The sequence below is a fragment of the Excalfactoria chinensis genome, chromosome 2 (assembly GCF_039878825.1).
Source record: "Excalfactoria chinensis isolate bCotChi1 chromosome 2, bCotChi1.hap2, whole genome shotgun sequence".
In the NCBI taxonomy this organism is placed as follows: Eukaryota; Metazoa; Chordata; class Aves; order Galliformes; family Phasianidae; genus Excalfactoria; species Excalfactoria chinensis.
Window position 1 is genome coordinate 78,646,281 of NC_092826.1, and position 24,885 is coordinate 78,671,165.

Sequence of the window (24,885 nt, forward strand, 5' to 3'; positions counted from 1 at the left end):
GGCTTTGTAAATTTGTGCCACCTGTTGAGACAAGAAATAAGAACTGGAGATGAAAATCTGTAGCTTAACTGTCTGCTTGAAGGAGGATTATTTAAGAGTATCAGGACAATTACTGCTGATCTTCAGTATGATTTTGCTGATATAAACAATAATAGCTTTAATTGTTAAGTATCTTATTTTAGGGATGGTTTACTGGAGTAAAGAATTCTTTTTAAGGTCATAACAAGTTCAGTTCACATCAAGATGCTTCATAACTTAGTAGGCACACTTCCATGGAATTGGTCTTTAGCTGAATAAATAGGTCACTTCTCTGTTATAACGAGAAATTGAAGTGAAAAGCAACTAATTTAGGAGGTTGCCTACACATAGCAAGTGACTTGAAACCAATTTCAGATAAACTAGTGAGATGCTTTCTGGAAATAAACAGTATTGAGTAATGGCTAAAACACAGCAAGCACCTCGTAGATGTGACTTAAAAACACCCTGTGAAAGCAAAAAGGCCCTGTGGGAGGGAGAATTGCTTTGTGTATATTATCTAAGGGAATGCTCAGCAGACTTTTTCTAGTTTTTCTTATTTGCTTCTATAAATACGTGTTCGAAGTTGAGTAGGAGGGCATGAAGCAGTCACAATATACATATTGCAGGAAGGGATGTTGTTGAGAATTTGAGTGTTATAACCAGATTTGTAGCTTCTCATCTTGGTTTCAGTTGTGAATGACTTGGGCAAGTCCCCTTACTTTTCTGTTTTTCACTTTATGCATCTGTGAAATGGACAGACAGGATGAGGAAAGAGCCTCTGCTGATTTTTTTTAATTATTATTTTTTTTAATGTTGGTTGTATCCTAAAAAAAAGCTTTGTTAATAAGCATTTAACAGTTTTGTTTTGTTTTTTTTAATCTATTTAGAAGTTAGCCATGGATTCCTTGTGCACAACATCTTCATAGATACCCCCTCTTGAGACAGTGGTTGGGACGTGACGGTGGTGGCAGTTGATTATGTTTTGTCATACTGAGATAATTAGTCTAGTAGTGTTCATTATAACAAAAATGAACCAGTGCAAACAGGGACCAACCACTCTCTTTGGAGATGTGTTAGATGCGTTTACAGCAGAAACTGTTTTAAGAAGATAGGAAATTCTGCTGCAGGCAAGACAGAGAGTCAGCTTTCCTCAGTTTCATTATGTGCAAAGAATAATGTATCTGAATGGATTATCTTCTCCTGAGGTGTGGTGTTCTACAATGACAAAATACAACAGCAGCACTTCACTGTTCTTTTTCTTCTAAATCAATCGAGAAAAAAAATAAACAGATGTTTAGAAATTTTATGTGAGAGTGATGTCAAGCTGAAAATCATGTTATACTCCATCCCAGTATTTGCAGAAATACAGCTTACTCCTAAGCATTAAGTGGGTGATGTGCCATGAGCTATCTGCTGTTTACACAGTTTACACAGCTTAGCTTTTTCATCCATCTCTTTGACTGAGAGGGATGAATTACTTCCCTCTTTCATAGAACAGTGACACCTGTCTGCATGGTACAAAAGCTTTCTGCCTAATACCAACAGTCAGCCTTAGAGAATAGGGTGACTTAACAGGGAAGAAAGAATGCCCAGAAACACTGACTAATGACTATGATGCTATGAACTCATTTGCACTTTCAAAGTGAAATTGGTACATGCCCCAAGACATTTTTACTTCAGGTCTGGAAACCTGGAATTGAAAAAAAAGGCATTCATTAAAAACAGTTCCCCAAGCCAGTTTTTTTTTCCTTCAGCTTTGTGTGAAAGTCATTTCAGTCTACATTTTGTAGATTTTTGCTGCAATAAAATGTAGAAATAATATATATCCAAAGTGAAATTCTATCGCAGCGTAAATCAAGGAGGTATACGATAAGTTGAAAATAAAGAGTTTAACCATACTGCATAGACTTTTTATGTGTTTGCTTGTTGCAGTATTCATTTTACATGACATGCTCATCTAGAAGCTAAAAAGTCATTTGTCTTTCAGCCTTCCCATTTTGAACAGTGCATTGTCCATTCCTTGCAATCTCTTAAAACTGTGCTGGACTGCAAACCTGGAGAGGCCAGTGTAAGTTTTTACATATACTTCTAGTTTCCTTCTTTTTCTGTAAATTACCATTATGTTTCAAATGAAGAACTTTCAAAGAATGGTACAGAATTTTTACTTTTTGTGTATGCACTTCACTGCTGCTAGCCTTTAGGATTTTGGTTCCTATTCCCTGTATCTCCTTTGCTTAGGTTTATGCATATGGGGCACGTGGGACCTATATTTAAAACGTGAATGCTGTTGTTTTAGAGAAAAGTTACTAATGTAATTTTCAGATAGCCATCAATGTGACTTCATATATGTCTCATAGTATCATAGTATCGTGCGAGTTGGAAGGGACCTTAGAGATCATTGAGTCTAACTCCCGGGATTCAAGCCCTCTGTGTAGCAGAGCGGCACTTCTACCCCTTGTGCCACAGGGGAAATTCGAACCCCAGGCCTCCAGTGTTGCAAGCGGCAATTCTACTGCTGCGCCACCGGGGCACACGTATATATGAATATATATGTATATATGAATGTACATATGTATAAACACACACACATGTATTTACACACATGCATACATACACACTCATACATTCCCAGTACTGCATCAGAACTACTTGCAGAACACAACAGTTTTGTTTAAGAAAGTTTAATACTTTTCCAAAGCCCATTGGGCCGTTCTGTGTAGATGCTCACCTCTCCCTTATTTTGTATTTTATGATTAGCTTGTCGAGTTCCTTTCTGATCATTATTCAAAAGAGTCTGCAGTGCATCAACCCTGGTATCTAAGTACTAGAGTTTCCTTGCTTTTAGTGTTTTCATGCTTTCATGCTTGTGAAAGTGCTTATTTATTTGGACTTATATTCTTTCTTCCCATTCTTATAATGAAGAATAATCAGAACTGATATCTGAGAAAGCATTGTGTCTCAGCAGTCATTCCCATGATTTTGTTTTCACTGTAGGTACACATTTATTCAGGCCTTCCATGAGTGTAAGCCTTGTGAAGCTATAATAACGTGTTTTTTTCTTCAGGTGTTCCAGCAGCAGAAAATACAGGAGGATGTGTGCCAGTTAAGCATTGGGATCCTGCAGGTAACTCAAACATTTTGAAGTATGAAATTGTGAATAAATGTGAACAAGCAAAAATATATGCTTTGAATCCTGCCCAGTTCCCAAAAAGTAGCTGAAATTGATGGTAGTGCATTGTTTCCCTAGATATGCTATATACTTCAGCAAAGTATTTTGCTGAACCCCCATCATTGTGATGGAGACACTTGCTGAGCTGTGATGTTAGTGTCGATATACATATATATATGTATATACATATATATATATAAAGGGAGCAATGCTGATTTCTGTCAGCTGAGGATCTAGCTTCTCATTGCAAACCAGTATTTTTTACAATAAGCTCTAGCATTTTAAAAATATATATTTGAAATCTGGTAATAGCACGCTTTAGGCTTCTGAATTAATTTTATAGTATTCTCAAATAAGAAATCTTGTGGCAAAGCAAAGATTGGACTTCATTAATAAAAACAAAACAACTGTTTAGATTGATGTCTTGAAAGTTATTGGCAAAGCTTTCTTCACAAATGAGATTTTAGCCATATGTGGTGGAAATAACAACTGTTCTTTTGCCACAGTCATCAATGTGATGCATATAAAATTAAAAGTAAACCTTTAAAAGGCATAAGGTAAATAAATGGAAGGCAATGATGATTGTTCCTTTTCTACTGACTGTAGTAAAAGTGAATTTAAGATTCTTTTTTTTTTTTCCCCTTCAGTTCTAATAGAAAATGTCTTGCTCTCTTGTTTCTTAGGTTTTCATAGACTGTTTGGAGCAGTTGAGTACCAAACCTGATGGTGACATAGATACGTCACAGTAAGTAAAATAAACGTAACCCACTTACAGCGTTCTGAATTTGTGGGTGGAAGTATCCAATTGTGGTAAAGGTGGTGGTTTTGTGCCTTCTGGTATTACATATTTTATATTGAATCTTTTGATTAATACTTTTGAGTGTTGCTAGTGAGACTCGGAAATATGAGCAGATACATTTTACTCCAAAATATTGAGTGATGTGAACTGATATGTATCACACAAGATAATGAATATAGTGCTTGTTATACCAGTTTATCCAGTGGAAGGCTTGGTAGCATGCTGTAGATGTTGTGTTGTTTTTGACATGACCTTGCGTTAAATGAATTGTCCTTTTCACTCACCAGTGTCTATTCATGGAGTCAAAGCCACCACTTTTCTTCTCTTCAATTTTGAATGGATCTTTTAGTATTTCTGCTAAATTCATGAAAGTTGAGTAGTATGAATTTCCAGGTGCTCAAATAATTTCTTAGCAAAATGCTTGAGACTTGGAAAATATTGGTAACTTCAACTTGTGTTAGGAAGAGGGCAGTTAACTGTGTTTCTGATGTCACTTTTATTTGCTATTTGGATGACACTGTTGACTGGTGTAAAAATAGATCAGAATCTGTGGCAAACCAGAGAACCTAAAGAAAGTGAAAATGCTTTTCAGAAGAGTCTGCAGCTAAAATTGTACTGGCTGTCCGCAAAGAACTTGCAGCCTTTCTAAGCATCTTCTCATGGACTGCTTTATTATGTGCTGGGAGGGGGTTTTCAACAAAATACCATCCTTTAGGTACAATTTGTTCATTGAATTCACCATATGTCAGATAGTCAAAATCACTTATGCAACTCATTTTTAAACGATATTCCTAGTCTTTCAGTTGATGTTTCATCTCCGGATTTGTTTGGAAGCATACATGAGGACTCAAGTCTTACTTCAGTAAGTTCTGACTTCTCTTTTTACAAGTTGATGTGAAACTTAGTACTTCTCAAAATTCCAGCAGTATGGTACTTTTTATCTTTCCTTTTCTTTTTTAAATTGTTTCAGATTTTTTTAGTTTCCTTTTTTGAGAGCAATTTTTTGAGAAGCATTTTCTTGTGTAGATATACATATATACCTATACATACATACGAAAACTGTATGGATATAAGGCTTGAATCTAAGGGTATTTCAAATATATTTAAAATATATTTATATTTTAAAGATACCACTGTCTGTGGTATCTTACTATGGTACCTTTAGTTAAGATTATTTTTGAAGTTGTCCTCCTCAGAAACTAAAATGGCATCATTGAAATCAGTGAAAATAGCCCTAGTGCTCAAAGAGCTGAGAGTCTGTGTTTAGATTAATAAACATGTTCTAAATGATGAGAACTATTCTGGTCGTCAGTTACTTTTTGAAATACATGGAGTTATTGAGCAATGTAATTTTTCCCAAAAAACTTTCTTTGCTGATGGTAGTGTTGATTATTTCTGTATTTCACTTGAGACTTTTTTAAGAAATCGAAAAGTTTATATTCTTTGCACTAATCCCTGCAAGAAGCCTAGCAAATACCTCTTTTGAGGTTAATGTGAATTGGTACAGGTTTAAATGTCAGAAGCTTTACCACATTTTGACGTATCTGCCAATTAACCCAACTTATCCTGGGACCTCGACCGTCCAGGGGAGAGAGACATAAACATGGATGCCATGATGTCTTCTCTCAATTTATTTCACACTCCTTATATACCATCCTAAATCCCGCACAGACACGTTCACCCACTACGCAAAACCCGATGCACACGAGTGAACCTGTACACACAACTACCTAAACCCCCCGCCCAATAACTCTTTACCTACAGGCCTAACTTAGCTATTCTAGAACACTCCATCTACTCAGAACTAATGTATGCACTCATAAATCCTCACAAAGACAACTTAGTACCCCAACACAGATTTATAAGAGCTATATGCATTACCACTGCAGTAAACAATTTCAGGTTGCAAAATCAAAATAAATTATCTGACTTGTAGACAATAATAACATGTATCTTTCATTCTTAAAATACATGGATTTTGACATAAATTGTTGGTGGAGTAATTTTTCATGGCCATTCCAGCCTTGTTCCTGTATGTCACTGAAATGGCGGTTGTTCTCTTTTTTTTTTTTCTGTTTATATCAATAAACTAAAACATTATTTAGGTCTTCAATTATATCACATTTATTTTCTTCTATAAATCACAGAACACCATCTTTTCTAACTGAATAATGAGGATAGAAAAAGTGAGTTACTAATCTGATTTCTCACTATTTTTAAAATGCATATATATATATATATTTAATTTTCTGTATACCAACAGACTAACGTGTAAAGTAGCAGGCAACTGCACATCTCAGTATCAGTCATTCTATTACTGGAAGTCAAAACTGTCAGGAATTTTTCTGAGTCTGAAAGTCATCATAACTTTTTATGAGATCTCCACCGTGGTTACGGTGATTTCATTACCAAATAATTTTGTTTTCAAAATATTTGCCATTGTTGATTCAGAATTGCCATCTGAGATTGAAAGTTATTTGTCCATTGGTGGGAACCAAAGGGAAGAGAGAAAATCAAATTATTGAAATAGCAGTTGTATCTTTTTGTTTGGTTGTCTCCTCTTTGGAAATTACACCTTACTGCACCAAAGCCAGATAAAGGCAATTCTGGTATCTTAGCTCCAGAGTGTTTTAATCTTCTTGTATGTATATGAAAGTTGTAACTACCTAGAATTTTTTAAACTGCTGAAATTTTATCAACTACTACAGAATCTTCTGGTATTTTAGGATGGGTGGATGCATTTGTTCAGTACCTGTTTTGTTTCCCATGTTTTAGCCAGCTTCGTGTGATGATGATCTTCAGTTATATTTTTATGATGGTCATCAGTCTTAGTAAATTTCTTGAAACAGTAAAAGCTAGAAACCACTTCCTGTGTTGTCCAAACCTAATTTTTGTAAAGAAGTCTTAACCACAGTTCTGAATTAGTCACAGTTATTCCAGTGAATGCTCTGAATCCTATAAGAAAAACCATATATGTTCATTCATTACACCTGATATTCACTCAGTTCTTGATGTTTTGTTGACAGAAATATTACTTAACTTCATTTTATTTATGGGCGTATCTACTACACATGGAGTCAGTGTGATAGTACACGCTAAGATTATTGATCATGTTGATACTTCTTGTTTTCTCACTGTTGTCCTCTTTCTCTTTTAAAATAATTTTTTAGGAACAAAGAGTTTTAATTGCACTCAGTAACTGTCGCTATCTGGAACGTCATACCTTCCTAAACATAGCTGAACACTTTGAAAAACATGGCTTTCAAGGTGTTGATAAAATAACTCAAGTAAGTGGGAACACTGGGTTGAATTATCACTGCTTGAAGTAATCAGTTTGCACTCGTTTTGCTTTCTTTGGGAATTAAGCATTCAGATATCCTAAATGACTCTTTATTGAGCCTTCTACGAATGGATGTATCTCCAAGCATCACTTGAAGGACACAGCGATGATGATATGTTTGTATGCATTCTTATAAGGCTTATATAGCTAGTGTAAAAAATGTGACCTCTTACTCAGGTTTTTGTATGTTCCCTGGCAAAGCTTATCAGATTTCTTAGTAAAGCTGTTTAATGTCAGTGTTTTCTTAATGCAGAGAGTAAAAGATCATTATCTGAGAAATACACTTGATAAATTATTTCATCTGGCAGTCTGCGTTACTGATAGCTGTTGTTCGTAAACTAGTTCAGTTTTTTGTTGTGTTTTTTTTTCTTTTCTTTCTTTTCGAAGAACGAAAATGTCAAAGTGGGTGGCAGTAGCTGTCTCATTTTCCTGCCTTTTTGTAAAGATTAATCATTTTTTTAATGAGAAATGTTTTTTTTACTTAATCTTTAGAGCCATAAAGTTTGTTTATTTCCAGAAACATTTGTTGACTGTTAGTAAAATGTTACCTCCTCCGTTATAGAGTAAAATATTTCACTCAAACTGATACTTTTACTATACTGTATATCCTTTGTCCTGTTCAGCCACAGAAATTAAAAAAGCTTCCAGCCAGAGGATATTTTTGATAGCACTTAACTGGTGTCGATATGGCACTTGTATTGGTAGCAGATTATAGAAATTATTCTGTATGTCATCATTCGTTCCTGCTGAGACAATTAAGAGTTGAGTTACGCACAGTTTGTGTTGACTATTTTGGAAAATGAGACACCTCTTATGTATTCAGCACTCTGTCTTTACTGAAACGCAATACTTTGATGTGGCTGTATCTGGTAGGCTCGTAAATGACAGAATTCAAACATTGCAGTCACAAGTTAATTTCAAATCTCTGTTAACCCTTTGAAAATGGTGATTGATGCTGTCCTGCATCAATATGTATCAATCAGCAATGCTAGATGTGAGGCATTGAATAATAAGGTATTTCTCATCTTAAGATGGAAATTTTTTGAAATCTTCATTAAATTTAAGAGAGGCTAGGAGTTGGCCTCAGAGGCTGGTTTCAGTCCATAGGAATGGCCTGTGGATATATAGTTACTCTCCCTAATCAAAAGGAATTGAAGGGGAAAATCTCTTGAAACTCATTCCTCATATATGTTTTTTCAGTAAAGGAGAGAAAAAAGTTTAGTGAGATTGCTCAACATTTTTGAATGTGTTCTCTTTCACATTTTAACAGGCTGTGGGAGAGAAGAGGAAGTAGAGAAAATACTTGACTTGATCTTCAGTTAGGGCTAAATTCTCAGTGCCTAATGAAAATCCCATCTTCAGTATATAGGTCTTTTCATGACAGTTAAAAGGAGGTTTGCCAGACAGAAAATCAAGGAAGCTATGGTGTCTATATTGTTTCTGGTCAACAGCTTAACCACCCCAACTTTTCTGAACCTAGCAGATTCTTTGACCTCAGTAATACCTCTGCTTTCCCCTGAACTCATGATCTCATTCCTGAAGTTGTATCTCCCTTCCTGACACAGAAATTGCTGTTTCCTTTTCTCCTAACTTGGCAGTGCATAGGTATGCCAGAGGAGAACACAGTTTAGAGATATCCACGTAGTGAAGAAACTTCATCCCTTATTCTGCAGCTTATTGAATTAAACCTTTTGCCTGTCTTTCACGGAGAAAGGAATGATAGGGAGTTGCTATTTTTCCTTTCTTTCTTTCTTTCTTTTTCTGAATTGCCTGTTTGATGTGGAGCCCTGCCTGCATCCTTGCCGTTACAATCCCTTAACTTCTGGAAATTATGCAATTATATTAATCTGTTGTTTTGGTTTTTTACCTAGTGCCTGAAGAAAATAAGCAATAGTTGAAAAGCTCTTACTCAGACATAAATACGTTTAACCAAATGTCACATGATTTTTTCAGTATATTGTATTTGCATTAAGCACTTATTGCCATATGAAGTTGGAACATTTTGTGGTATGCATTGTAATCCAGAATTGTTTTAGAAGATAGAGCTACAGAGGGGCTGTGGTGTTTAATAAAGTAGATCTGTAAAGTAGATGTAAAGCTTTTCAGGTACAGTGAACAAATTCTGTGTATTCCATTAGCTTCCAGTGTAGTTAAGCTGTGTAAAGTACTAGAAAACTCCACTGAGAGCCCTTAACAGAATAATACCATAGGTATTTGTGAGCTACACCTTATGCATGTTATATGATTGTGTGGGATTTTGTGCTTTTTAATAAAAATTATGTACTGAAAAGTGTTGTTACTCGATAGGGAAAATTAAAGACAATGTTCTAAGGTTTTAGGGTATATGATTTAATGTTTGTAATTAATAACCATTTATGGTTTGTTTGTTTGCTTAGGTTAGTATGGAATCCTTGAAAGAGTTGGATCAGAGACTGTTTGAAATGTACATTGAATCCAAGGCAGATCCCATAGTTGGGTCATTAGAACCTGGCATTTACGCAGGATATTTTGACTGGAAAGATTGTCTTGTTCCAGCAGGTAAATATCTGCTTATTAAACTCTGAAATTACTTTAACAGTGATTGATAGAGGATAAAATATACTGTATAATTAAAAACTTTCTTCTACTCTGTTTTTAATTTTTGACAAGTTCTCATTATAAGTTCTTTCTCACAGGTTTTATTTAATTTTTAAATCATTTTTTAATACCCCCAAATGATTAAAGCAGCTTTTATCGCTGATAATCTTTTTAATGCTTGTTTTTGTGATTATTTTGCTTCATTGCTTATATAGAATAGAAATTATTATAAAAGACATCTTTGCTATTTTCTTATGAAATTCATTGAGATTGTTTGGATTTCTTTCCAAAGACTCTGGCCATTTTGGTAATAGACATAATTACAGGTCTGAAAAGGTAAAATTATGAGCAAATGTGTAGTATGAAAGTAGTTCAACAACAAATGTCAAACCATTGAAGAAGGGCAGGAATATAGTATTTAGAATGACTGAGATGTTAGTCACTTACTTAGGTGCTCTGAGAGCCTTCATTTTAGAGAAGCATAATGAGAGTTGTTTTTTTTCCACAAGTGGATGCTGTGCACATTAGGTTTAGATCCTCTGAACATGGTATTTATGTGGAAATTAGTTGCAGCAACTTAGTACTTGCAGTTTTTTTATATGACCAATTAATTTTCAATAAATAATTGGTTAGATGACAATTCATATGTTCTTGGCTTGATTGTTTTACAGAGTTGTATTTAGTGCCCTTAGTAGAAATTTTGTGATAATTTAAAATTAGATAGGTAATTACAAGAAACGTTTGTAATCCATGGGCTACGGTGCATGCTAATTGACATAAATGCAAATACTGTAAGGTTTGTTACTTTTGAGAACAGTATTTCTTTTATCTTTCCATTATTAGTTTTGTGTTTGGAAATTATGCTCTGGTATGTGCAGTAGAGATAAATTTTCATCTTGTATCTAGGTTGCTCCAAAAGTAATGCATCATATTTATTTCCATGGAAGCTACAACAGATATAAAGAGTACAGTAACAGTCTTTGAAAGAGAAAATTCTCAGCTACAAAATGCCTTTTTTCTACATGGTCAGAAGCAGCAGCTCTGCATTTTCACCACTGATGATCATGAGCCTGTATACTATACTCATGAAAATCTGCATGTATAGAAGTGACCCACTGGCATTGCCATCACTGCTGAAACATACCATCCACTATTTGGCTTGGACTTAACACTGTTTGGTTTCTGTAAGTGCTTAGCAAGCATCCATGAATGTCAGGGAGTTCCATTTTTTCCACATGGAGGAATTCAGTGATAGGGCTTTGCTTCATACCCTCTTCCATGTCAGACACCGTTTTGCAAGACTGCCTCTCTGTTGCCATCCGTCACACAGCTACAAAATGCCAGGGATTATTGGTGGGAATGTTCAACTTCTTCTACCATACCACCAACATCCACCTCTGATGTCATGTGCCAACATAATAAAATAGGAGGCATTACTTTTGAAGCATCCCTCATATATGTGGTCAGATGTACAATATTCACTACTAGTAGAAAAAAAGTTTTGACTTAGATTTCTCTACTTCTGACCATGATTAGATAATTCTGAAAATACTTGGAGCTGTTCATCAGTGCACTTCATGGTAGTAAAAATTAAAGATTTGTTTTGAATCATTTGGCTACTCTAGTTCTCATTTTTTTGTCATCAGTTGTGTTCTTGGGTGATACTAGGGATGGTACATGAATTCAGCTATGCCCAATCACCAAACAATCCATGGTCATTAGTTTATATGATTACTGCATTAATTTTCAAATAGTACTAGTTGTACTATTGAGGGCAAGTTTTGACAAGAATAGTCCTGTTTTTAAAAGTGAGCAGTGGGACATGATATCGATTTGCCCATATAAGATATGGTAAATACTCTGCTACAGTCTGAAACTTTTTGGATTCTATCTGGAAACTGAAACTTTTAACAGAGCCAGGCATGTTAATGTCATGGATAAAGCTTTTGCAGAGCCAACTTTTGGAGGGAAGAGGAAAATGAAATGTCAGTATGCAAAAATATCAGGAATTGTTTAGGAATATCGTTTAGGAATTTTCTGGTGATGGGTTTTCTGTGCTGCTAATCCAGCCTAGAGCTCCATGCCTGAAACTGTTTTGAACAACTGTATTATTCAAATTCTAACACATATTTTGCTCTTTGCGCTCGCCCTACTGATGGTGAGGAGAAAGAAACTGGAAGACTGAATTAAAATGCAGAGAACCTAATCCAGGCTATCAGGGAGATAATGTTTTTGGGTAGGTGGATTTGTTCAAGAGGAGGATATAAATGTGGATAGAAAATGGAGGAAACATAGTGGAACAAAAAGCTTGTGATTAAGATCAAACAGAGGTGGGAAAAGGAGGAAAACAGGCCCAAGTGAGCAAGGTAAAAGCATAAATTAGCGTGGCATTCAGAAGTAATACAGGAACGGATTGAAACAGATGCTGTAAGCATCAAGAGACAGACTTGAAATGACATGCAAATAGAAGAACAGGGAGGCCAAATACTCTAGATCAGTGAGCTTTCCAGAAGCAGGAGTGGAATCTAATGAAGCTGCTCAGTCTTATGCTTTCAGCAAGTATCTGTGCAAGGCTTTAGCAAAGTGTGCCCTGTTTGTCCCCTAGGGATGACAGCCCATGTATATTACCGATGATATTCTTTGTAGAACTAGCCGAAATGATGTGTATGTTACTTCATGCTTCCAGTTACTCTACTGTAATGGCAATACTACATTCTACTTGTAGTACCACCGAGAAACACAATATCCTAAATGATTTGCCTTGCTGATGCCAACAACTTTATTTCATTTTTAGGATCAAGGCTCCAAAGTCAACATTACTTGCCAAATGACTTATATCAATGTAAATCCACTGTAAAAAAGTTACACATATGTATGTCTACCAGCTCTGTTGTTGAGCCACTTAGATCAGTGCAATAGAAACGTTTCCTGGTTTCCATTCTGTTTGCTGCTTACTTTCTTTTAAACATGAGTAAAAGTTATGTACAGGGTGCACATTTTTAATAATAACATGATTTCCTACATGGGTGCACTTGTTTCCCAAAATGGAAGCCATGTTGGAGATAAAATGGGATTTTGGATTAAGTGGAGCTATTGCAGGCAAAAATCCACTGTCAGCTGTTAGATATTGAAAAGTGAATGAGAAAGGAGGAAAAAAAAGTAGAGGCAGGATTCTGTTACTGCCTCTACAGGGTTTTCTACTTCACGTTATCAAGTCAATTGAGCATATTGTCTTTATTTTTAAAACACCTGCTTTGAATCCTGTCAGTTTGAACAGTCATGTTTAATTTGCCTGTCTAAAGAACAGTAACACATTAAATATTCAGAAAAATATCTTATCCAAAAATCTTTGCAATCCGTACTTTATGTCACTGATGTCTTCTTTCCAGTCATCTGTCTATAAGTGCTGGAAACACTATTTCCTTACGTCCTGGAATTCACGGGGAAATAGGAGAATGGGAAATGCTGTAATAAATGAACCGTTACAGTGAAATCTGAATGAAGCTAGGAAAGCCACTTTCGGAGTAAGTTTAGAAAAAACATGCTATATTAAAACATGCCACGCTTCTGTCAGTGTGGAAAAAGCATATGCTCTGCTCTATTAGGCAGTTGTTCTTTAATTATTAGACATTTACTTATTTAAAACTAACAAAAAACATATGCATAAGGGAGGCCAAACTGTTTACACTGAGCAAATTTTAATTTAGCCTACGTGCTAAAGTTTTTATTACTTACATTTTCAGCATGCATGCTCTTTTCGTTATGCAAGTTCTGAATGTCAGTAAGAACACTTGTATACAGTGTAATTATACATTTGTCCCTTTATTGTGATCTAAGGTGTGACTCACTGCTGGTGGTAGAAGGCGGCATGATTGGCTTATATATTGAGAATAAATAACTTTCATTTAAATGTTTGTTTCAATTTCGGTCACGGCATCTGAATCTTTACAAGAAAATCTTCAATTTTAGCATGCAGTAACAGTGCCTTTTTCTTGAAATATCGTTCTAATTTATGTTTCTGACAATTAAGAGAAATGTAAAGGATAGTGAGAAACGGTGTTAATCAGTTGCCTAGTATGTTTTTTAGATGATTTTTGCTTTGTGTATGCTGAGCAGTCAGCTAGTTTGGTATATGGGGCTTTTTTGCTTATGTTCATTCTTGGCTATTCTAGTACTGGATTTTTTTTTTTCCTCATTTCATTAATTGAATTTAATTGAATTTAAAATGCATCTGTTTTATCTCAGTCACCTGACAACTGAAATTAGACTCTATTCTCTTCTGCATTCCAAGCCTGGAGTCTTTGAGAGGGTTAATGAAGTGGTTGTGTTACATGGAATTTGGATAGAAAAGATTTCTGCACGCTGAAGTTTGTGCACTACAAGCAAAAGTAGTTGTAGAACATTCAATCTTTTTTCAATCTTTTAGATTATTAATGTGAAGCACGCGTGCAAATACCATTTTTTTTTTTCTTAATAAATTGGCAAGGATAATTACATTTGATGTGCTTTATATACAGCTGCTATGTATATTTGAGACTACAGTTGCTTTCCACACAAAAATGGGTGTTTGTTTTTCTGAGGAATTGAAATACGATGATCCTTCATAATTCTTTTCTAAAATGCTGGCTGCTGTGCAGTCTAGCTGGCATTCACTCAGAGTTCACAGTATACAGAGTTGCAGAGGTGAGTTAATCTTAAAATATGTATCTGTGTTTCACTGGTATTATCAGACCATTATCAGTAAGTATTTTTGGTAGTAGTTAAAATTTCACATTGCATTGAAAGTTTCAGGTGATCTCACGTTTTCATTTGAAAGTTGATTGTGTTTTTTAGGCATTCGTTCTGTACTTGGCATAAACTGAGCACAGTAGAGCTAAATCTGAATTTCATCCTATTTGGCATGTTAACGGAGCATTGTTTGAAACATTTCAAATATATCAAACGCCATTCTTACATTAAAATATGTGGTACATCAGATCTGCTAAATCAAATTTGTTATACCTGTCACATCTCTTATCTGTTATTTGTCTAATTTAAAAATCTAATAAAGAACTTGTAATGGCAATAGCCTGATGAAAAGGTACTCAACAGTTAATAAATGAAATATCAAAAGGCATATTTAATTTGTAGTTTCACAGTGACATGCTTGTCAACCCTAACTTTTCTTCTTTTGTTTAATTTGGGGCACGAGCACCCTGCTTACATTTACGATGACAAGTGCATTTACATCTAAAAAACATTTGGATATAGTAGGTTTTTACTTTTTTTTTTAATAGGCAATTACTTTTTGACTGAAATGCACAAAATGGTTTGGTTTGAAATCTCTGTAACCCTTCAGGTTGCTTCTAACATTTCAAATGGATGATTTCAGAATTATCTTACCAAGTTTAATGCAGATGTGATGTGCATTTGTGGAGAATCTTTGGAGTACTAGTACTGTTATACACAGCATTTAAGTGCTCTTGCTAATATGTTAGCTTTCATTCCAACTAACTCCATTTACAGCATACACTAATAAATTGATATTTCATCAATGTAGCAAGAAAATATTAATAACTTTCCACATCAACAATCAAAATCTTATTAGGGTGAGTTCAATTCAAATTCTTAAATAACCATTCCAGCAGCCATGTCCTGCATATGTTGTAGGACTGCTGTTTCTGCATTTGGTTCACTGCATACAGCTATTAGCAGACTAGAATCACATAGTATAACTTCAGAATCGGTGGTTATCATATCATAGCTTTTAAATTAATTTTCTAAAAGTTAATTATATGATAATTTGATGCACAAATGTCACTGCGTGTTTCAAAATACCTTCATTTGTGTAACTTCCATCTTAACCTCAAATTTCTCTTCAATTTCACTTTCAAACTTTCACTTTTCGTTACACTTCTCACTTCTGATAACGGTGAGATTTCTTTAACATATTGCATTGATGCCTGAATTATAAATATTAAATATCATTCTTGCTGGTGGAATGGAGTTGACGTGGTACCTTCTGAGTCACTGGTAACAGTTGCAGAAGATGAGAACAGGAGAAGGACCTCTTTTTAAAGTTTTCCTTATCTACTGGCAGGAGGTTGATTTCTGACTGCTACATAAATCACACTAGAAACCATCCGGTAGAGACATTGCATTCTCCATATATATCCTCCTGACGCATACAGAGTTGCACATGGACTGTATTTCATTTATCATCTTGTGCTTTTCACACATCTTCCATGCAAGATTTTCTGCTGCTAAATATTTTTAGTCAGGTTTCTTGTTTGCTGCTCTCAACAGACTCCAGACTTTATATGTGCAGGAATGCAGTAGCTTGTGTTTGACAGGCAGAAATGCCACCGTAATGTTTACAGTCATTCCCTCTGTTCTGTTTTCTTACCTTACTGCATGCACTAATTCTTTTATTCTGAGGTCTGGTTGAGACTTTGCAGACACTTTGATTTTAGTAGAATATGGGATAGCTTCATCCTATAAATTTAGAATATGCTTCAGCATTTGAATAATCCAAACTTCAGGTTATAATCTCTGCATCATTTCCCTCTAACACATTAATGAGTCTTACGGTTGGACCGTTCTGCAAGTTATGACTCTTCATATAGATCTGTATTTGATCAAAGAGTTCAAAGCTGTTCTCAATCAAGAAAGCTTATTATCAAACATGGTTAGCACTGCATCATTGTGTAATTTAAACATTAGAAAGTCTGTGATTTCTTTTGGAGGAGAGGAGGGCTGAAGAGGGTTTCTTTTTCCTTCAGCATTGCAACTATTTGTAACTAGACAGACAGCATTCTTTGGTTTTTTTTTTGTGCTGTTTCTTTTTTTCCCCTCCATTTTTGAACACCAACGTATTATTATTGACTTTCAGGTATTTGTTAAGATAAAAATATTTATACACCTGCCTTTCCAGAGGAGAAGAAAGAAATACATCTATATAAAGCTTTGTCTTTACGTAGTAACTAACAATACCGTATTGGAGCTGGCTTTGAATTCCTGAAGCACCAAAAGATTTCCTACAGAAAATCCCTCAAGGAAGCAGCCTTCTCCAAAGAATGAGGCATTGTGAAACCAGGCAGCTTCTTTAACGCTTTTCTTTGGATACTGTGTCTTCTAATTTCTGGACAGTTTAAATGTTTAGAAGCTAATAGATCAGATAAGATCTACTATCTTTACCGTATGATATGTAATTTATTTGGTAAGAACATTAAATATAGCTCAACTTCATGTGTTTGTAAGCAAAGTATTTTCACTTTTTAAAAGGATTTGAAGAGTTAGTTTAACTTTTTACACTTTAAAAATACTGGTTTTTACAGGGATTTTATCTGAAGTTTTCCTAAAGGTCTCATAAACTTGCTTTCTTTCCTAAGTTCTTTCTGGACAATTTGTTTTCCTTTAAAGTTTATTCCTTTTTTCTTTGCTGGTGAAATATCCATTTAACACAAGAGGGTCATTTAGATCATCTCATTCAATTAACCAATAGCTGATTTTCATATGTTGGTTTTAGAAAAAAATCCAAAATAATTAAATGAACTAGAAAATATTTCCCAAATTAGAGCTCTGTTTAAAAGCTCAGAAAGTGTTCTAGGAGCATGAAGAAAACTTGCAGGGGGTGGAAGAGAGGATCTTTTGCAGGAGAGGATACAGTCCAATAGCAGAAAGCTTTCTGCAGCCGTAATGAGAGCTTTGGCAGGTTGGGTTTGCAGGCTGAGCAAGTCAGCAGGAATGGATGGATGGAGTTATGGGAGGGGAACAACTCAGCCATACTTCAGATGACTTTGGGAGACAGAACTGAAGACCCAGGAAGGTGAGGAAGGTAGAGAGAGCATACATACAAAAAGGCAAAAGCTTAGAACTCCAGTAATCACTGTTACTTGTTTTTATTTGATGACTAGATTCTTTGTCTTGTAATCAATTTAAGACGTTGGTTTTGAATAAGGCTGAGTGGGGCTAGTGTTAGACTGATAGTTACATACAGAGGCTAGATTTTTATTATGTTCTTGATAATGCTCAGGGTAGTTTCTGCAGCTCTCATTAACATACTGAGAGGCAATGGTACAACCACAGTGTGGAAGGAAGGTCTCTTTAGGTTTTTTAGGAAGAGGATAAGCTCAAAAACGAATGTTTGTTTCTGTTGAAGTGCTCACTTGTAGATTCTTTGCTCTATCTCCCAGACTACCCGTTAGAATAATACTGGCAGCTAAAAGAGCTTGGAACTGCTCTCTTCTTGTACCCTAGCACAATTTTAATGTCCCTTTGGCCTTTTCTAGACAAAATCAAAAAACATTCACGCTCATGCTGTTGCTGCATGACTGTCATTTTGTCTCAGCTTTTTGGATGGAACTGTTTTTCTACTATACAGCATTGATCTACAAATATCTTAGAAATATCACTGAGCTATTTCTTTTCTGCTATTTTATATTTAAATGTGTTTATTCTTTTGGGACAGTTGCATTCAGTCAGCATACGTTGTATTCACCGTTGTGAAGGAAGACAAAATCCTGTTGAAATCAAGGTGTCTGTTTTAAAAGTTGGGCTCAAGGTCAGTTGGTAAACTGTAGAAACTGAAGCTTTAAACTGGGAGCAGTTTAGTAAGTCATATGGAGACCACGTTCCCAATTTAAGAAGAGAGCGTGCATGGTGGCAGTGTGATGTCAAGTATGCACAGGTGGCAATATTTGAGAAACTTGTGTTGTTACTTGTAGGTGACTGGGGTTCTCATTTCTGTTAATGACTGTTGTGCTGTAAAGGTTTGTTTCTGCTGCTGCTAGCTAAGTTATAATCCTGTAGCTCAAGTTATACAGGTTCAGAATTTTTTTGTTTAGATGGAAAGTCACAAGTTAAAACTTTGCTTTTGCTCTAGAAAAATTCTACTAGACTTGTCTCTGCAGATTGCTGCCAGAGTAATGACAAACACTGTGCCTTCCCCCTATATGGTTCCTGTGCTTCACGTTCATGCTTCAATATATAGTTACTAATTAGAAACAGTCCACAACATTGTGCATTCTCCCGTGATAAAGATGCCTGCACACTTGTAGTAGGGATCCTTCAAGGGTTGTACAGTATGTCCAGTACCATCTGAGCAGATGCATCATATTACATAAAAATTACAGTAATTTGCCCCGACAAATCAGCAGGGAAGGTCCAAAAGCCATGATTTACTTCATAAATACACTAGTCAGTTCATGCTCTGGTTACAGTTTGAAATGGTGTATAAGGGGATTATGGTAAAGCATAAAACATAGTGAATTCGGTACAAAAGAGGACTCGTAAATGTTTTTTAATCCCTGAATATGGACAGTAGTTAAAGATATTGTGGTTCTAAACATTTTAAAAGCACTGTTTAAAATACAGTCTTCAAAATGTACCTTGCCACTGGACAGCTTGGTAGCAGAATGGGAAAATAGCTATCTACTCAGTAAGACGTTCTTGCCCTGGAGAGCACGCACATGCGTATTCTTAAGCTGGAAATTCTAATGTGATAGTCTCCGCTTTCTGTACAGAAATTCTACAAAATTCAGCCTAGAGCGTGTTCTCTCTGTAGCCAATTTATAAAGCCCTTGAACTCTATTTTTTTTAAGTGGGAAAATATGATAGACTTCTAACAAAACAGTAGAGCCATTGTAGTAAAAAAAAAAAAAAAAAAAAAAAAAAAGCAACTTTTCATTAGCTTAAAATTTCTTTACACGATGAATAGCAATTTAAATTTAATGAAACACTTAAACTTTATTGATGTTTGGATAAAATTATAGTGCTAGACTTCAGCCGTTGAAGTAATTCAAAATTATTAAAATCCTTTACTTTGAACTGTGAAAAATCTTTAGCTTTCCAGTTAATGTGGGTCACTCCTGAGTCCAGATAGCTTCCAAATGTTAAATCTGTACTTGAACAATGTTTAAGGATCTATTGTTTAGGTCATGCAAAGACATTCTTCATTTCAGACCCGTGCCCTTTTCAAAATGCAGTTGGGATTGACTGAAACTTGGAAGTAAAAAGCTATGAAACACTAACATTGGAAGCTAGTGTGAGTTCTCACCTTCACTCTAATAAACAGGATAAATTTGCAATCTTACCAGGTTACTACGTGCTTAGCCAAAATTTCTCTTTTTTTATTTTCCTTTTTAACATTTTCCTGGCAGAGGAGCAGGCAACAAATTATACTTTTTACTGTAGTAACATCTTTAAAAGCTGCTGCGGTTTGATTCCAAGTCACTGCGTGTTTAAACACACCAATAAATAAAATTCTATGTGAAATCCAACTAATGGCATTTTTGCCATTAAACATACTCTGCGAGTAATTTCCAGGTTTGCTGATCTACATGCATTTTGACTTCAGCGCATGCTGCAGTTTTAAATGCATATGTTGGTAAAAGTAGTGACTGTCTGAAAGTCTAAGGTACGACGACTTCCTCACAGTCGCCGTGTCCGTGAAAAAGAAACTGTGTTTTACCATAGAATCAAACTTGAGAATTTGGATAAATGAAGCAGAGTGTAACCTCCCAGTACATCTTCTGAGGCATGCATCAGATCTGAAACCTTAGGTCTTCCTTAGTACCTCCACCAAGGCTGCGGGACATTGCTACCTGATTGTAATAAGGACAAATAAAAACCTTTGTATCCACAAGTGGAACACATAGGCATTTTGGAAGAAAATAAGAAAGAATATTAACAGGCAGTTCTGTGATTTATTTCACTGTTTGCTTTTTTGCTTTTTTTGAGTTAGGAACAGTCCCAGACCTTTGCACAATTAATATCCAGAAGTATGGGGTTGCTTTTTATATCTGTGCCACATCTTAGAAAGATTCTTTGGCCTGCTTATGGTTGTACTATTGATACAATTCAGTGACAGTAGTAGGTTTTTTTAGTTGCAAAGAGAGATGTGTGTTAAAAGCAAGAGATCTGTTTATCTTATTGCTACTTTTAGTCCTTTTGCTCAAAGTGCAACTTTTAAAGTTTTTAAATAAGAAAGTCTCTTTTTAAAGGTCTGTACTATACTACCTTTTGCTTGTTTGTCTTTTCATTTACAAAATACATCTGTCTTGAGTCAGTAAGCGTGGGATATGTTTCACTGGTCAGACAAATGTAGGACATAACTGGACACTTAACATATGAGTGTCTGTATTGTTCCAAGTACTTTCTTTGTAACATTTGTATCTTTTGGATCAGTTTTTTTGATAATAATAATGTTTGAGTGACAAGCAAATAAATTCATAAACATAGTATATCTCTAAACCCATTCTTCGTTTATGAAATTGCTGTCATTTTGCATATGACAGGCTATTATTACTGTAACAGTAACTTCAGGAATTGGGAAGAACACACCGTTTCCTTAGCAAGTCTTGTTTTGAAAGGTTTTAATAATTTTAGGTTTTATAAAATCATGAAAGGACACCTTCAGGGTGCCTTAAAAAATGATGTGTTTGAAAGAAATAAATTAATATTCTTGCAGTCTATGCTTGGTTTGTGTTAGTGAAAGGAAATATTGCTTGAGGTTTTTGGATTGAGCTGTTCTCAGTTTTGATAAAGATGTTGATTTTTAGTATACCTTAGAATTAAAGAAATGATTGCTTTTCCCTATGATTTGGTCATTCAGTATCCTTATGGTGCATACAACTACTCTCTTTTTGCTGTGAAACTTTTTGAAATCCTCACTTTTTGCCATTACACAAATCCTCCCGTATCAGGACATCTGTTAGTAGTATAATGAGGTCAGTTTTTATTGCTGGCTTTGACCCTCCACTCACATCTCTTGGCATCAATGTGAGCATCTGTAAAGTGAGAGGTGTGCTTGGGATTGGCAAGGACCACTGAAAATGATGAGTTATTACACTAAGCCATTTGTAACCTTATATCAAAATTGCTAAGAGGTAGAATTAGTTTATTTTGTTTCCTCAGGGGCTCACTTGTCAAGAATTTGGAAAATCCTGTAGGTAAATGACAAACAGGGCACAGCACTGGAAAGTTTGAATGCTAGTTATCTAAGAACAGGAGTACTAGTTTCAGAAGGTGATAATGCTTGTACACTGCCCACCAGCTGTGTACTTGCTCTGTTGCGTGGTTTCTTGATTTTTTTTCTAAAGTCTGACAAAACCCAAAAAGGCTTTTAAGCAGCAAAGTAGTTTCCTAGACAGTGTTCTCCAACCTTATTTCAGAAGTGTTGGTGCAGATGTTGCTTGTGAAAATACATATAACATGTGAGGGCTGCTCTGAAAATAATGCCTCCTGTTTTTTATTACGTGGACCTGTGACATCAGAGGCAGATCTTGGTGGTATGGCAGTAAAGATTAAACCTTCCCACCAGTATTGCATTATATTTTGTTGGTGTGCAACAGATGCTAGTAGAGGAGCGGTCTGACAGATGGCATCTGACTTGGAAGTGCATCGTAAGCAAAGGTGTTTCACTGAATTCCTTCACGCAGGAAAAAATGGCACCCACTGATGTTCATGGATGCTTGTTGAGAGACTAAACAGTCGATGTGAACAAAGCAGGGCAGTGAATAGTGCATCTCAGCGGTGGTAATAGCGACACGGAAGGCAAGACATGGATTTTTGTAAGCATGGTATGCAGGTTCTTGTTTGTCACTAGCAAAAACACATAGATAAATGTGGTGACTATATTGAAAAACTGTAGATTCTAAATCTAGTAGATTTGGCTCTGTCAAACAGTGTTATTGTCCTCCTGTGATTTTCATGGAAATAAATAGGAGGCATTATTACACACCCTACGTGTATCAAATGTGTGCTTAAACAGCCCGCCTCCTCTCATGTTCAGTATTGCATCTTGCCTCAGTGTTTCTCTTGCTTAGGGAGATTGATAGCTTAACATGTGTTCTGCAGCAAGAAAAATCCGGTTTGTTGCCCACTTTGTGAAATGTTGATACACAGAAGCATCTCACTCCTACCTTAACTGCTGAAATCACTGGCTACCTTGTCATACCAGGAATGTCTTCTGTTGATTTTTTTTTTTTCAGCACCTTGTGTATTAGTTATTAACATTCCCTTTTGTATCATGTATGCCTCCAGCATACAAATTGTTCTGAAGTGGAAATCTAGTGATAATAGGACATATAATAGCCCGTTCATTACATTTCTAGGGAGACAGAGGGAGGAAATATTAAAAAACAAAACAAAAAAGGAGTTTTCCTTGAGAATAACAAAGTAGTTTTGCTTAGGAAGCCATCCTGCTGGTAGCAGATGGTAGTAGGAAAACTTAAGATGATACTAAGACATGATTAAGTGTATTCATATGAAGAAGGAGGATTTGTTGTGTTTAAGAATCTTGTACGTGAATTTCATTATTCAAGCCTATTTTTTCCCACTCAGGGAGAACAATGACTTTGTTTTGGTAGTATACGTCTTCTCTTACGGAGATAGTTTGATTATGTGATACTGCTGAGTTTCCCCTTAAGTCACACAGCTACTTAATTTCAAACAAAAGAAGACTCAAATACCCCTACACTGTTAATGCTGAAGTAGATACAGTAAGGTTTAATCTTTTTATGGGCTGCTGAATGTGTGTGGCAGCACATTGTTGTTCATGAAGTGTTTATATTCTTAGTCTGTATCAAGGTCGTGTTATATGGGTTACATCCACGCTGACAGGGCAGTTGTGTATATAGAACACTGTTTAATGGCTGTAACTGTAATAATAATTAAATGACAAACAAAAAGTCTAGCTTCCATTGGTCCTGTTTCTCAAGCACTCAGCTAAGCGTTATTGATGCTCTTGTTTATAAGTAGGGATGTGGGTGAACTGATAACTGTGTATGCTTACATGAAGATGTATGGACAACTATAAGCTCAAAGTTAAGTTTTGTTGGTTTTTTGTTGTTGTTGTTGCTGTTTTTGTGTACATACTATTTGTATGGCAGACAGTTTTTTTACTTTGTCTTTTGCCATTTACATTTCATATTACTAGATTAAAGGGTTGAAATGTATTTTATTCTGTAATTTTTAGGTAATTACAGACTCTTTGTGGTTCAGTTCTCAGTGTAGTACTAAGCATCCTTTGCTTGTGATCTTTGGGTCTTGTCTGGTAAAATGCCCTTTGCACTCTTGATGTTATCTTTTTGGATTTTGGTAAAACTTTCTATACTGTTTCTTACAGTGTCCATCTGGACAAATTGTCAGCTAGACAAGAACAAAATGCAATAAGTGAGCAACTGGCTGATGAGTCAGGCCCAAAAAGTTATAGGAAATGAAGTTACATCAGGCTGGTGGACAGACACTAGTGTGGTTCCACAGAGATCGATTTTCGTGACAGTTCTCTTTAATTTTTTCGTAGATGACTTGAATGGAGGACTAGAGGGTGTTTTGAGCAAAGTTGCTGTTGATACTAAATTAGGAGGAGCTGTTGACTCCATCAAGTATGGAAGATGCCTTGCAGAGAGATCATGACAAATTAGAAAGTTAAACTTGAAGTTAAACAAGAGTGGGTATTGGATTCTGCACTTGAGAAGAGGCAGCCCTGGCCATACATGCAGGTTAGGGATTTAGACACTGGGGAGCAGCCCAACTGAAAGAGATCTGGGGATTCTGGTCGACAGCAAGTTGAAAGCCAGGAAGCCCCGCCATATTCAAGCATCATGCATCAAGCATGTCATTGGCAGCCAGTTGAGGAAAGATTGTCCCACTCCACACTGGTATTGCCTCAGTGTGAGTACTGTGTGCAGTTTTGGGCATCGTGGGACTAAAGGGACATAGAACTATCAGAGAGCATCCAGAGGAAGGCTGTGAAAATGGGAAAGGTTGGTAGGGCAAGGTGTGTGAGGAGCAGCTGAGGTCCCTGGGTTTGCTCAGCATGGAGCAGAGGAGCTGAGGGGAGGCCTGATGGCTGCTGCAGCTCTTCACAGGGAGTGGAGGGGAAGCACTGAGCTCTGCTCTCTTTGACAGCGACAGGGCCTGAGGGAACAGCATGGAGCTGTGCTGGGGGGGAAGCTGCGGGGTTAGGAAAGGGTCTGCATCAGAGGGCATTGGGCATGG

General features: G+C 36.0%; 1 protein-coding gene across 5 annotated transcripts in view; it reads left to right on the forward strand.

The window, feature by feature from the left end:
* EXOC2 (exocyst complex component 2) overlaps positions 1–24,885 on the forward strand; it is a 121,401-nt gene that overhangs the window by 74,968 nt on the left and 21,548 nt on the right. For all 5 annotated transcript variants that reach the window (XR_011902843.1, XR_011902844.1, XR_011902845.1 and 2 more), the window contains exons 18-23: positions 2,006–2,086; positions 3,083–3,142; positions 3,871–3,932; positions 4,782–4,848; positions 7,157–7,273; positions 9,723–9,864. Coding sequence is in view for 2 of the 5 variants with exons in the window: in XM_072329228.1 (XP_072185329.1) it covers positions 2,006–2,086; positions 3,083–3,142; positions 3,871–3,932; positions 4,782–4,848; positions 7,157–7,273; positions 9,723–9,864 (529 nt within the window). In the remaining 3 variants the exon portion in view is untranslated. The remainder of the gene's footprint in view (positions 1–2,005; positions 2,087–3,082; positions 3,143–3,870; positions 3,933–4,781; positions 4,849–7,156; positions 7,274–9,722; positions 9,865–24,885) is intronic.